At 38.5% G+C, this 14,688-nt stretch overlaps 1 protein-coding gene across 5 annotated transcripts; it reads right to left on the reverse strand.

The window, feature by feature from the left end:
* Positions 1–3,503: 3,503 nt before the first annotated feature.
* Positions 3,504–8,092, reverse strand: LOC130961990 (uncharacterized). 5 transcript variants are annotated; one of them, XR_009079680.1, is made up of 6 exons: positions 7,717–8,092; positions 6,938–7,274; positions 6,588–6,783; positions 5,979–6,110; positions 5,467–5,631; positions 3,504–5,383 (listed from the first exon to the last, which is right to left on the reverse strand). XR_009079680.1 is itself a non-coding variant. In XM_057888046.1 (5 exons), the coding sequence occupies exons 2-5, from the start codon at positions 7,234–7,236 to the stop codon at positions 5,524–5,526; spliced, it is 735 nt and encodes a 244-aa protein (XP_057744029.1). In that variant the 5' UTR covers positions 7,237–7,274; positions 7,717–8,092; the 3' UTR covers positions 3,504–5,523. The 5 variants fall into 5 exon arrangements, 2 of the variants coding, with proteins under 2 accessions (XP_057744029.1, XP_057744030.1); XR_009079678.1 differs by having other exon boundaries at positions 3,504–4,858; positions 5,004–5,631; XR_009079679.1 differs by having other exon boundaries at positions 3,504–4,297; positions 4,388–5,631.
* Positions 8,093–14,688: the final 6,596 nt, after the last annotated feature.

Consider the following 14,688-nt stretch of genomic DNA (forward strand, 5'->3'; position numbering starts at 1 on the left):
ATGAACGGCCGCGAAACCACGTAAACTTCCGATCTGTAAGTGGCAGATCCACTAGTTGCATGTCTTGGATCCAACTCTTAAATTCTTCCGCAGACAGAGGTAAAGTTTCAGTACCTTTCCGCTCCTCCACATTCACTATCTCATTAAAATCTCCCATGAAGCAGCAAGGAACCTGACAAAGGCCAGCAATGTAACTCAACTCCTCCCACACATGATTCTTCTCTTCTCTACTATGCGCACCATAGACCAAGAAAAAAGCACAATTGAAACTATTCTTCAGCAAGACACCTTCAATGCATAACCACCTATTCCCCTTATAACAGTTATTTAGTTTAAAAAAAGATTCATCCCAAATCATCAAAAGGCTACCGGAAGCACCTTCGGACCCTACATATTCCCATTCCGCCCCACTATCCCCCCAAATCCTTCCAACGTCAAACCTCGTCACCACTTGCCTTTTAGTCTCAATCAACCCCACCATACTCAATTTGTATTTTTTTTTAACTCCTTTACCATTCTCACCTTCCCGTCACCCCTTAATCCCCTAACATTCCAAGAATTGAAATTCATTTAGAAATATTTTTACACACCTGTTTTTTATTTTTCGGTCTGCACCGCCTCATCTTTGCCTTTTGTTTTGCCACTCTCCTCTTTCGTGCTATTTCTTCATTATGTGCCTGTAAAATTGCCATTATGTCGTCTTCATCATTGCATAATACAGCCCATGATTCCCTTGCCAGCTCCCACGTCAATTTGTTCTCTAAAAGCTAGTCCTCCACGCACTGAGAGTCACTAGCCCCGTCCCCTTGCTCACCGTCACCCTGTTCTGGTCCAACGTCTCCATCATAGCCCACTGTCCTTCCAACAGCCCCACTTCCTTGATCCTGGTCCAGAATGTGCAACCGATCAATCCCCAATCGGAGATGGTTCCCTTCTTGTTCCCCACACCATGAAGTAGCACCAGTTTCTGGGACCATAGCCGCGTTAAGCTCGCCTTCCACCACAGCATCATGCCCCTTCCCAACATCATATCCTTCGACCTCCCGCCATCGTACCGCCGCTTATTTGCTGGTGCACAACATGGCCAGACGGGAGAGCCTCTCCACCGGCAAGCCCAGCCCCAACTGAGTTCCCATCTCCAGCCTTCCCAGCACTTCGTTCCACGCTGAGTTCCCGATTTGCAAGCCTCCTGCTCAGACCGCTATCATCCCCAAGGTAGGGGTCAGCAGACTCATCGAAGTGGTTCACTGCGACTTGGTCCTTATGGCGCTGCGTTTGACAAAGGAGAAGCATCGAAGCTCCCTCCCTGACCTCCCCCCTGCCGAGCCCAGTCGCGACGGGACTCTCAACCCCGCGTCTCCATCGTTTCGGGTCGCGCGCCTCCCCGGTTCTTAGCGCCGCCGACTTCCACTGCTTCCCTCTCTAAGGCTGGGGTCGACAAGCTCTTCGACGGCATTCCCTGCAGCCACGGTCAAAAGGCGTTGCGCAGGATGAAGGAGGAGCAGCAGATCCGCCTCCCCTGCCGGGTCATGTCCACCAGCCCTTGAACCCAGGCCCAATTCGGTGCCATGCATTTCAGAATTCCGTTTTTTCCTTAGCCCTATCTTGCTTGGAGCAGTCTTCATTTTTTGTTTTTGTTTTCCTTTGGTGTTAGCCCTTTGCAGCCCATTATTCCTTTTCAGCCCATCACACAATGGACCATACTCACATGTTACCGTTTTGTCAGAGTCAGCTTCATAACTATCGCCGTTTCCACTCACAAAATCAAAGATTCCTTGATTATAGCAGTTAACAGGTTGATACGTTGCTAATTTCCCGCAGTTGTCATTTATATCGCATTTAAACCACTCATTCACAATATCGTGAGGAATTACTGAACTGCCCTTGTCCTCTTCCTCTCGCCGTTGCACCACCATCATCAATCCTTCATCCTGATTGTCCGTCTTTGCTGGGTCCGGTTGTTCGCTCCGCTGTGCGCCCATTCCCGCAGTCGGATTTGTTATATCATGGTTTAAAATCTCACAGTTGGTAACATCCATATCAATAGAAGTCCCCCGCCACTGCGTGTTAATTGCATCAAGACCAATCTCTTTTACCAAAACGTCGTAGCCCTCCGAACCAACAGTAATGTGGATTCTCTCCTGAATTACTTCCATGATAAACGTATCAATCAGTACACGGCCTGTTGTGAGCGTGGTGCACAATTCTGTCTCCTCTGCACATCTTACAACAGCTCCCCACTGGTCTCCTATCAATTTGAAAGTATCGGCCGACCAAGCGGATAACGGAACACCGAAGCATTCTAGCCATACTCTACGAGATTCACACCGTTCCGACTCTTTCCACTTCCATACCCTGTGAAAAGTTCGTAGTAGGCTATTCAAATTAAAAGTGTACTTCTCATCCGCATGCATAACACTTTCAAAGGTCAGAAGTGCTTTACAAGCCCCCATTTCCCGAACCTGGACGACAGAAGGTAGGGAGATTGCTACCATTTTCCTCAACGAAATAAAGTCAATAGGCTCTAACGTTACACCTACAAGACTTCTCTGCAGCCATTCCAAGTTTTTTGACGCCACTACGCATTCCACTTTTTTTATTTCATTTTTTCCAAGCAAGCTTTTCACCGTTTCTTTCGTTCGTAACCCACTGGCAGTCGACAAAGAGCGCTCAACACCTTCTCCCCTCTGTGGTTTCAGATCCGGTCGGTGGTGTGGATTCTCTTCTCCTCGTCCCTTTCTGACATATGTGGCTTCAGACGTTCGTCTGTATTTTGCTTCTTGCACCGAGATAATCTTGTCTCGTAGTCTCAACTGATTCATTTCTGCCATTGCTTTCAGAGCCCCTCCCCTCGTCGTGTACCGTATGAACGCAAACATGTAAATGTCACCATTCTTCTGTTTTCGGGACAGATAGATGTCGTTAATACGCCCAATCCAGTTAAACAAGTGAAATAACTCCCTCTTTGAGATGTCTTTTGGAAGATGATCCACAAAAATGGAGAAAGACTCATGTTCCAATCGTCGATACTCTTCCCTGTTCCAAACCCGTGGATCCTTGTCGACGTCATGAGACCTACCCGCCCCTGTGTTTCCCCCCCTCGCTCTCTCCTCTCTCTCTCTCCCTCGTTCTCTCATAGGATAAAAAAAAAAAAACAAAATATATCTTACATGGGTATAATTTTAGTTTTAATTTTTTATGGTTAGTTTTGTAATCTTTCATGATCAGAAATGGCTAATTACTCTATATCCTTAATACTATTATGATTGTCTTTAGTTATTGCTTTTAGCTCGTGCTCTGCAGTTTTGGGTATGATGTTGTATAACATTATTTTCTTTGCTTTATAAATTGTGGAACTCTACTTCTGCTTGTATATCTATCTTCTGAGATATATCATGTTTTACACTTTTCTTTTGGATGCTGACAAAGACTCCATATTATCACTATCGTCAGTTTCTTATTCTGAAATTAAAAAAATTAATATTCATATTATGTTAATCAGGAACTGCTTTACATTATGCCGTTGGTTAATACATTAACAATTGCAAACGCAGTGGGTGCTGCAACAGCCATGGGGTGTGGTGCTGGTAGGAATGTAGCAAAACTGGAAAATGTGAAAGATTTATTAAAATCATCAAACATCAGCAAAGATACCAAATTCTGGGCCAATGTACTTGGGAAGAATGCGATAGCTCAGGAAGTAACATGTCTCTAAACGGTAACGGCAATCCAAACCATCTCAACCATGTCTCATATGACAAGGTCATAACATGTCTCTGAACGGTAACGGCAATCCAAACCATCTCAACCATGTCTCATATGACAAGGTCGCCTCCAAGATCTTGCCTAAGGTTGAACATACACAGATACCCGAGAATGTGGTGTCGTGATAAATTCCGGATAATATGTTACATCACAAGTTATATCCATCCTAATGAAGTAATTCTTCTCCAATCATCCATCTGAATCATATAGCAGAGTAAATCGCCAATTTACACTGCAATAACCAATCTAAATGCATTGAGCAAAGTACATGGCCACATGAGAGGTAGCTGCTCATAAAGCATTTTAACTTAGTTGTTACGATTCCTGTCACAAACAATATTTCTTTGGTGTCAAAGGCACCTATACTCCAAGCACCAGTGAGTCGGTGCTTTTTATTCTTGTCCCCCTGATAGGTACCAATTTTTTGGCTTCATTTTTGTATGAATGCTTCTTAAGCAGTGATATGTTATTGTTTAAAAGTCATGTGCGCTTATGCTCAACTCCATTAGCCCTTTCTAAGAGATACCAACAACTAGCAGCAAAGATTACAAAATTTTGATCACATGCCATACAAGTAAAAGGTGCAAGAGGTTGTAAAACCCAGGCAGGATAATTTGCATACCTATTCCTTTGCCTATTTCAGACAGCACTAGAAGGAATCAGCTGATTCTAGGATTTCCCATGTGGTTTTCAGCTTGTTTTCAAGGCACCGTCGTGACAAACTTTGTCTTGTGGTGACACAAAAATTAAGCCTTTAAAAAAGATGATGCGCACGTTATGCCCTTGTAGTAGAACAGGAGTTGTTGCATATGAACATCAAGAAGACTTTCCTGATAAAGATGAGGACCCGTGTCCTGTTGATTGTGCAAGGGAATTTGCAATGGCAGGATTCTCAACAAGGCTAAAGGAACAGGATCTTTGGTGGTAGTAGATTTCTATCCCACCTCTTGTGGAAGCTGCAAATATATAGAGCAAGGTTTTGCCAAGTTGTACAAGAAAAGATTGTCGCAGCCATCCTCAAGTATTCATCTCTTGAGCCCCAAGATATTGTGTTAACTTCATGGGAAGGGATCACTCTCATGCAAAATTGGTTCTACATGACATAAGTTCTTTAAACATAATTTTGTAGACCACAAATAAAATATTTTAGCCATGTGATTGTATTTCACTTAATTGGAACACTTGCTTGCAAGATCTCAGGTGTAGAGTTCAAAGACATGGATAGAAGTAGAACATACCTTTGATTTTTGTGCAGGGTTCCTCAATTTCTCGTAGACCCTTCAGAGGGTTTTAATAAATATTTTTTTTCCTTGTAAACCCTGTTCATCTCGTTTGTTTATATTTGATCGAAACCTTTCACTGCATATAGATTTAAATAATAGTACACGTCTACAGTGCTTGTGAATGTTATTCAGTTGCTAGTAATACGATAATGTGTATGTATTGCATTGGAAGAAATATATATGTCCATTTCACATAAACCAAAAAAGGATATGTGATAGCTTTTCTCCACTCTAGGTCACTTTTTTTAGGGGGAAAAAATTCATGTTAAATTCAGGTGACTTTCAAGATTGTACCGGGTGTATTGTAGAATTCATCTACACATTACAAATATCACCTGGTATTAAAAAGAGAAACGATCAATTGAATTCATTCAGCATTGGGTGGCACAATCAAAAACTTTCCCAATTAATGTTGAACCTGTAAATTGACCTTAGCCCTGTTCAAGGCAAGGAACTGACGTCCAAACCAATTAAATTATGACCTTACATGGACCTGCACTTCTGGTCCATATATCAAACGGCAACGCTCAGTAAATGAACCAACCATCCTAGACGCTACCTCCTTGAAGAACATAGATGCAATCTGACCAACAGAAAAGGAACATTGATTAGTCATCACCCGAAAAATACATAATAATGTTAACAATTGATTTTATAATGTTAACATTAACGGGGTTTATTCTGATGGAATGGGCTGCATAGCAGATTGTATGGACACGGATGCCGGCATATAAGAGGGTTAGTCATATCAAGTTACTGGTAATGATACTCAGCAAATAAACCCTTGACACATACAAGAATTAATAGATTAAGTCCTCAAAAGTCAGGGAAAGGAAAACATAAAAGTGAGGACAGGATACTGATTCCAAGAAAGCATAATGACAGTAAAAACAAGTTGATCAAGACAGATACAGAATGACAGAACCATACCTGTCTATAAAGTGGTGACTGAAACTTAAAATCCACCAGAAAATAAAGATTGCAAGTCCCTGGAACTGGGCCTGGATTGAATTCCCATATGTTTATCAAATGATCAAACAAGGTACTCTGTGAAACAGTTGTCTGAAAATACAAAAGATATAGTATAAGGCTATAAGCACAACAAAATAGCAATCAGTAGAAACAAAAAACAAAATTCTATTGCCATAAACAAGTTGATTTCGTGCTGCCCCTTTCAACAAACCAGCCAACCCCAATCCTGCTAGGGTCACTTGGCTTGACCCATTCCCATAGATAGAAGTGGGAACAATTGCCAAAAGCCCAAATAACACGTGCATTTTCACCACCTCTAGTTTTGAGATGTAACGTGATACCCTCATAACTCTCTTTTAGCAATTTTCACATCAGAATGATACCAATGGCCGATGAGGTAATACATTATGTAGAGTTGTGTAGCAACGACATATTGACAAAGCTACTCTATTGCATTGGCATGAAAAACATACTACCAACATTTTTATAGAAGCAGAATCCAACAGATTTTATGGTTGGGAAAAGAGAAAGTAACCATAATCATCCTGAATAGAAAAAATGAACTACCTTTATACGCTTTGGTCTCTCCAATTCAACATGAGAAACATAACTTTCAACAAGAAATTTAAATCCAATCTCCAACTCAGCATCAAATGATCCATTTGGATAGTGCCCAAGTATCTCCGACCTTTGACACCAGGGGACAAACCCATGGTAGAAGTCAACAGCTGCAACAACATCAAATAATTGCTCTGGCGAATACCTGATAATCAAAAGGCGTATCAGTTCACAAATGCAAAAGCGTATTCTCTATCAACCCAAAAGTGTCAAGTTCCAATTAATTACACACTAAAATGATCAAATTGTTTAAATTCAACATAGGGATTAGGGATTGGGGAGGAAGAGGAGTGTGTTACCCCAAAACGCGCTTCTCCTCGTATATTTTGGAGAGAACACCTTCTTCACCATCTCCACATCCAAGAAAGTGCCTCGTTTGGACAGCAGCATTGCTGTTACTCAATGCTCCCGTAAACAGGGAACCGGCAACGCGGCATCCAAGGGACTGAATCTGATTGGTGGCACTGCCAGCGATGGAGGTAAGGCACCGACAGCCGTCGAATTTGTTGCTGCTTCTCCTCCTAATCGATTGAGCTACGCCGCCTCTGCGTGACGCTAAGGAGCAAAGTGCCTTCCCGGTGAACAAAAATGCCGGCATTTTTTTCTTCAACTCAAAAAGAATTGGAAGATGGAAACCTAAATTGAGAAATTGGACGGGTTTTAAAACGAAAGAATGAATTAGGATTGGAAATTGGAAGTGAACCCTAGAATATGAAAAACCAAGGGAATGGGAAAATCTTGGAATGGGAGAAGACACGGAATCGTTTATTCAAAACAGAAAAGCTCTACATCGAATCATTTATTCAAAACAGAAAAAGTTTATCATGATAATACTTGAAGAGAACAGGAAAAAAGCATGTCTTCAGATTGGCATTGTTTTCAGTTACAGGCTGCAAAGGCAATACTTAATTAATTATTAATTACTCAGGAAATAATTTCAGCTCCATTCAGAAGAAGAAAACCAAACCCTCCCTAAATTCATTCTCTCCAATGAACAGAAGTGTACTACAGAATCTAATTCCTAGTATCCGAATATAGATGCCGCAACATTCAGTCATCAAATTAAAAGAAATTAAACCATTCAGAGGAGAGTTGCCCGTATTGGAGAGGAGGCCGCACGCAGAGCTCCGGACGACAGAGACAGACGCAGTGGAGCCACGACGGACGACAGAGTCGCAGGCGAGGCACGCCGCACGGCGGAGCCAAGGCGGCCGGGGGACACAAACGGTGGAGGCAGAGGCGCGGGGACACACAGAGGAGGCAGAGACCGGCGACGAAGCACACGGCACGGCGGGGCCAAGACGGAGGAAGGAGAGGCGACCTCCGTTGGCTGACCGGTGGAGTGAGTGAGTTAGGGAGGAGAGAAAATCGGTGATGACTGATGAGTGACTGATGGGTGAATGAGGTTGGGAAGGGGGCGCCGAGGGTTCTAGGGTGCGAAATTAGGATTTTTTTTTTCACATTAATTTCAATATTTTATTTTGATGAACATATTCATAATGAAGGATTTTTTTTAAAATAAATATCTTATTTTTTATTTATTTACCGATATACGTGTATTATCAACCGGAATGAATCTTTTCCATTTTTTTACCAATTTGAGAAAATAAAATGTGATCTTTCACAATTAATTTTATAAGTGACACAAAAAATAAATATGAAAGAGAGAATAATAAAAGATTAAAGATCACATTTTACATTCCCAATTTTTTTAACAACAGAGAGAATTCATTTCCTATTATCAACTACGTAAACGAGATAAGCGCAAACAATGTTTGTATATATTACTCATTCTGAGCGCTTTTTTAATGTCACTTTCATCCATTTAGAATTTATCTCTTCTCTCTCTTAAACCTTTTTCTTGAGATATTTGAGTAGAATTGATTCTTTAAAAAAATGCCTCATTTGGACAGTAACATTATTGTTATTTAAAATTCTTGTAAATGAGAAACCGACAATGCGGTATTCAAGGGATTGAATCAGATGGGTGAAACTGCCAGTGATGGAGGTGAGGCACCGACAGTTGTTGAATTTGTTGCTGTTGAGCGATATCGCTTTTGTGTGACACTAAGGAGCGAAGTTTTTTTGCGATGGACAAAAATACCGACATTTTTTCCTTCAACTCGAAAAGAATTGAAAGATGAAAACATAAATTGAGAAATTGGACGTGTTTTAAAATGAAAAAATGAGAATAAGAGAATGGCATATTAGAATTAGAAATCGAAAGTGAACCCTAGAATATGGGAATGCATGAAAATAGAAAAAATCTTGGAATGAGAGAAGACGCAAAATTGTTTATTTGAAACAGAAAAGTTCTACTTCGAATCATTTATTCAAAACGAAAAAAGTTTTTCATGATAATCCTTGAAGAGTACATGAAAAAAACATGGAGTAAATGCCCAAAATGGTCCCTGAATTTCAAATCGGTATTCAATTTAGTCCTTGATTTTTCTAAATGACCAACTAAATCCCTTAAAATCAGAAACGTGCGTCTCCGTTACTCCCTCGCAGAAGTGCCGTCTAAACGTTGCTGATGTGGAACGTTAACTGCCATGTGGGCATTTTATTAAACGACGTTGTTTAAGGAATGGATGCCCAAAGTGTGTAAAACGACGTCGTTTCCAATAACACCTTCTCCCCTTTGAATAAACAATTCTTGTTGGTCCCCCCTTCCACTTCAACATTTCCTACCAAAACTTTAGAAAAGCTTTCTCTTCTTCTCTGTCCGTTCATTCTCCCATACTTTCCACTCACGTTTGCTCGCCGAGGATCATCCTTAGAATCTGTTCTCTCCGGTCAGTGAAGGAGTTATCGACGAAGCATCACCTTCGTACACTGCCGACGGTGAGAGGTAACAATTCAAGTTGATCATTCTCTTCCATTTTTTGTATTTCATTGAGGGTTCTTGATACTTATGTGTGAATGCGTTGTTGTATATGTAAGGGAGTGATTTAGAATGTTATGGTTGTTGATGGCGCAAATGTTAGGGTTTAAGGTTTCTAATATGAAACTTGTTACCACATAAATCATAATCTGATTTAAGTTATAGTCAATAGGAAGTAAATAAATGCATTCTTATTACAAATATAGTTTGATTTCTAGTTCTTTGCAATTTTCAGTTATCTCTTCAAATTTCTGTGTTATTATTGATGCTAGATTTTTTGTACTTTGGATCAGTTGATGGGACAAGTAAATAAAGAGAGACTGGCAGAATACCTTGGAGAGCTATAGCGGAATGAGAACACGAATGATCGATATATTGCTGCTCTAAGAGGGGAGACTTTAACCAGAAAACCTTATGTGAGGATTCAACCGGTCCCAAAGAAAACTGACACCAGCTCCAGCAAGGAGTAGCGGAAGTAAATAAGTATTTTATTGCAAGATATTGCGAATACTTCGAGTTATCTGTACATTATTTAGAACTTGGAAGAAAGGCTTCAAATATTTATTATGTACCTGATGCTGTTCTGCTCTAGTTTTCTCTGGTTTTATCCTTGGATTTGTTTGTTTAAGCAATAAACCAAAGCAGATGTTGTTAGATGGGAATGAGTGCCCAGGGTTCTCTGCAAACAATATATTAGTTAGGTTCAAGCTAGTGATTTTATGAAATTCTTCTACTATTCTCTTTAATTCTCCTTCCAATGCTGTTTCTGTCTTTGTTCACAAAGGAATGACTTTCATTAAATTTTAAATTTAGCTTTTGCAGTGTTTAATTGCTTTGTTTATATTTTGCTTTGGTTTGGTGATAATCAGGGTTTGAAGTTACTTTTCATCTTGTCCGTAGTGTTTGTACTTGGCAGCATTGTATGATTTTTTGGTCATATGTATAGCCATTAAAATTGAATAGGTAAAACAGAGGCTTGTGTGAGAACTATGAATCGTGTATAGCATTAAGATGTGCAGTCAGACTATCTTGATCATTGCTACTGCTATCTTTTGATTAATATTTCTTGGTGCTCATAAATTTTCTGCATTAACTATGCGCCTCTAATCATGGAGTTTGGGGGAAGTTATGCGAAATTGGTGATCTAGAATCATGTAAAGCCATGTCTTTATATGTGTGTTGAACTTGTGACTCTATAATCTTGTTTAGGTTGTGGCTTGGTGATCCTCCAATTATCTAAAATTAAAGCTGTAAGATTGTGTAAGCACTACAATCAAATGAATTTTTGTCATGCGTATTGTAGACCACACTTAATTTAACTAGTTGTATAAATTGGTTAGTTAATAATTAGTTGACGATGAAATCAGGTTAGTTTGTTAGTTCTGTTTTAGCATACCAATTAGTTGTTTGCCAACGGGCACAGCTCTTATATATGTATATACATCCCCAATTGTTATTGGAAAAGCAAGCAATACATAATGTGGCTGAAGTTATGTTTGAAGTGCATGGTGAACTAATATAATGTGGTGGTTGATTTGGGAAACCAAACATGTAACTGTAGGTCTTGGCAGTTATCGGGTAAGTTATATTGTGAGGTTGGTGCTGAAGGAGGACAAATTGATACTCAAACAGAAGTTGCTGCTGAAGGGGGTCTAGGAGCTGAACAAGAACCTGCAACTCAGGTAATAATAGTATTAAAAATATTAATTAAAATTAGAGCTTGAGTTAATAAATTTGGAAACAAACATCCATATAATGACACTTGTATTGTTGTTATTGATATCATAGGCTGCAAAGACTACAAAGAATGCCAAGAAATGGCATCTGAGAACTAAAAGTGAGAGACGCATAGATAAACTCCCTGTCAAGAGGACAACTTCATCCACTGTTGCTACTGCTGCAGCTGCTCCACATGCAACTGAGATTTCAAGAGAGACTATTCAAGGAGCTAGTGCAGCAACCTCTGGAAAATTGGCCTCCTTCTTGAAATTTGTTCTAACTCCAAGATTCAACCCACCAAGAAAAAATGTCTAACTAGCACAAAGTGTAATGGCTTTTTGAGTTCATGTTGTTGTAGTTGAATGCTATGGTTAAACAATCCTGTCTTTTTGTAATGTAACCGTTGAAACCTGTATGCATGGCCTTTGAATGTTGTTATGGCCTATGATGTTTTGGATTGTGATAGTATGTTATGCACAATGTGCTTTAGCACAAACAACACTTGTTCTATGTTCCGGAATTAGTTATGTTAAATTAATAAAGTTTTTGGTTTAGTTCATGTTATGATTTATCTCTTTCTGGTTTAGTTGAACACAATTTTAGCAGAATAAATGCAGCATCAAGAGTTGAACTCATGTTAAATTCGTGTTTCATTCATTTCATTCCATCTTCATCAAGACATTACATACCACTTAAGAAATTTAAAATTTCATAACATAATCATCATTTGTTGAATATAAACCCCAACAAACTAAAACCTAAACACACACCAAAAGTAACTACAAAAGCCAGCAGCACCATTATCATCATCTTCACGGTCTTAACATCACTCTCCAAGCTTGTCATCCTCCAACTTAACTCATACAAAACTTCTAGTGGAATGGGTGTTGCAGAAACTTGTTCTTCACATCCATCAGCCCAGCGAAAAAAATTACAATGAATTTCATATTGCAAAATAAAAAATGCAGGTGAATTCAAACTCAAACTCAAACCATCTTAACATTTTCTTCACAGCTATAACCTTACCTCATAGTTCGGACAACCATAAAATGGTCTACCAGGATTTTCTGTCATTGTTGAGTACTTCATCACCATTCGAAGCCCGCAATTACAGAAAACAGTGTTCTTACCTCCCCTATTGTGCATTCCTTTGTTGCCATAAGGTCTGCCTGCAGAATTGTTCCTACTTGAGCTACTTTGGCTTCTCTCGCCACCACCCATCATCACACACACAGACAAAAAATCAATTTGGGTTTTAGGGCGAAGAAGAGAGATCGAAGAAGAGAAGGAGAGTCGAAGAACAGAAGAACATAGCATACGATTTGAAGAAGGGAAGACAATTAGGGTTTTAAAATTGAAATGGACTGATTTGGGTAATATTAGGCAATTCCAGATACCAATTTGAATCAAATTCAACCTTGGCACACATCAGCATATAGCTGGAATGCCCACATGGCAGTTAACGTTCCACATCAGCAACGTTTAGACGGCACTTCTGCGAGGGACTAACGGAGACGCACGTTTTTGAATTTAAGGGATTTAGTTGGTCATTTAGAAAAATCAAGGACTAAATTGAATACCGATTTAAAATTCAGAAACCATTTTGGACATTTACTCAAAAAACATGTCTTCAGATTGGCATTTTTTTCAGTTATAGGCTGCAAATGCAATAGAACTTAATTAATTATTAATTACTCAAATCAAGAAAATAAGTCCAGCTCTTTAAGAAGAAGAAAACCAAACTCTCCCTAAATTCATTCTCTCTAATCAATAAAAAAAAGTACTACAAAATCTAATTCATAGTATATCCAAATATAGATGCAGCAACATTCAGTCATCAAATTAAAAGAAACTAAACCATTCAACTTTTAGATTTGTACTACTTGTTTGATAAATATGCATGCATTTGTTTGAAAGCAAAACTAATTGTGTAACAGCTTGACTTAATCTTTGAACTAAAAGCATTCTAGATTTAGTAGTTTAACCTTGCATTATATTTTATTAATGTTGTCTTAGTTCATAACCAAAATCATTCGTGTTAATTTCATTAAGATTTCATAGATAAATTTTTAAATCAAACAATAACATATCAGAATCAGCAGCAGACATAAACCATAGTACAATCTTGTTCACAGTCAACATATGCACAAAGATTAATAAATTAAAAGCACATGTACGAGTAAATAAACGTAAAAAATTTGTGAAAAATCCAAAGTCTACTTTGACAAGTAAAAATCTAATTTTTCATTTTATAGTACACCTACAAATAAACAGACAATTAAGTGAGAAATAAAGCACTATGTTAGCTGCACCATGATAGATGAAATTAGAAGAACAAAATTTATATTCTATGAAATACAGGGAGAAAGAAAATCTGGAAAAGACAGGATAAGGTAAGTGATGATGCAGGGACTCATCAACGGTCGACGGTCCACGGCAACTATGAGGACCTGAAACCAGAAGACGTGGAGGGACGAAGAGCGACGAAGCAAGCGGACCCCACAACGGCCACTATCCCCGGCAACTCGGCGACACCGAGAACCCAAAACCAGAAGACAACGAGCAATGACGATCCGAAGAGTTGTTTCTATTGCCGGCGACGAGGAGCCCAGAAAAGGCCGCAAGACATTGAAACGTCGGCGACGAGACGCCGACGAGTGTGAAGGAGAAGGGACTCGAGTGAGACTGAGAGACTCTAGTGGCAGTGAGAGAGATGAGAGAGTTTGAGTTTGAGACTTGAAAGAGAGAGATTGAGAATGAGAAGGTGGGGTGAGAAAACTTAGAAAGATGAAGGAAGAGCTGCTTTGATATTTTTCAGTTTTTCAGATGTGTGATTTTTTGGTATGAATAACTATGAGAGATTAGAGTTTATGGAGAAGGATCAATAAGATTAAAGCAATTTTTTTAAATTAGTGCGGATGAATAATCAAATGTGTTTTTGATTTAGAGGAGAGTGACAAATTAGTCATAAAAAAATGTTTCAATAAAATTTTTTAAAATAATAAACGTGGATAAATTAATTTAAATTAAGAATTTTTATTTTAAAAGACTTTATTAGTATTTTTTTTAGAGATTAATTTATCTTAAAGTGTAAATCTCCAAGAATTTATTTATTACTTGACTCTTTGTTTTATTTTTTAACTTATTCAAAATTTAAAACTATAAAATTAAAATTAGCTGAATTTTAACATTTAATTAGTTTAAAAAAATAATTTTTGTCTAACATAAAAAAGATATTTAAATTTTTTTATAAAATTTTAAAAAAATTATTTATTAAATTATAAATGTTTAATAAAAATACTAATATAATATATATTTCTTTTAAAAAAAACTAAATACTAACGTAAAAAATATAATTCACATGTCATTTTGTTATTTGTTCACTGTTTTTAACATACCAAAACAACCATCTAAACTTAAACGTTTTAGATATGCCAACTACCTTGA

This window comes from Arachis stenosperma, chromosome 2, assembly GCF_014773155.1.
Source record: "Arachis stenosperma cultivar V10309 chromosome 2, arast.V10309.gnm1.PFL2, whole genome shotgun sequence".
In the NCBI taxonomy this organism is placed as follows: Eukaryota; Viridiplantae; Streptophyta; class Magnoliopsida; order Fabales; family Fabaceae; genus Arachis; species Arachis stenosperma.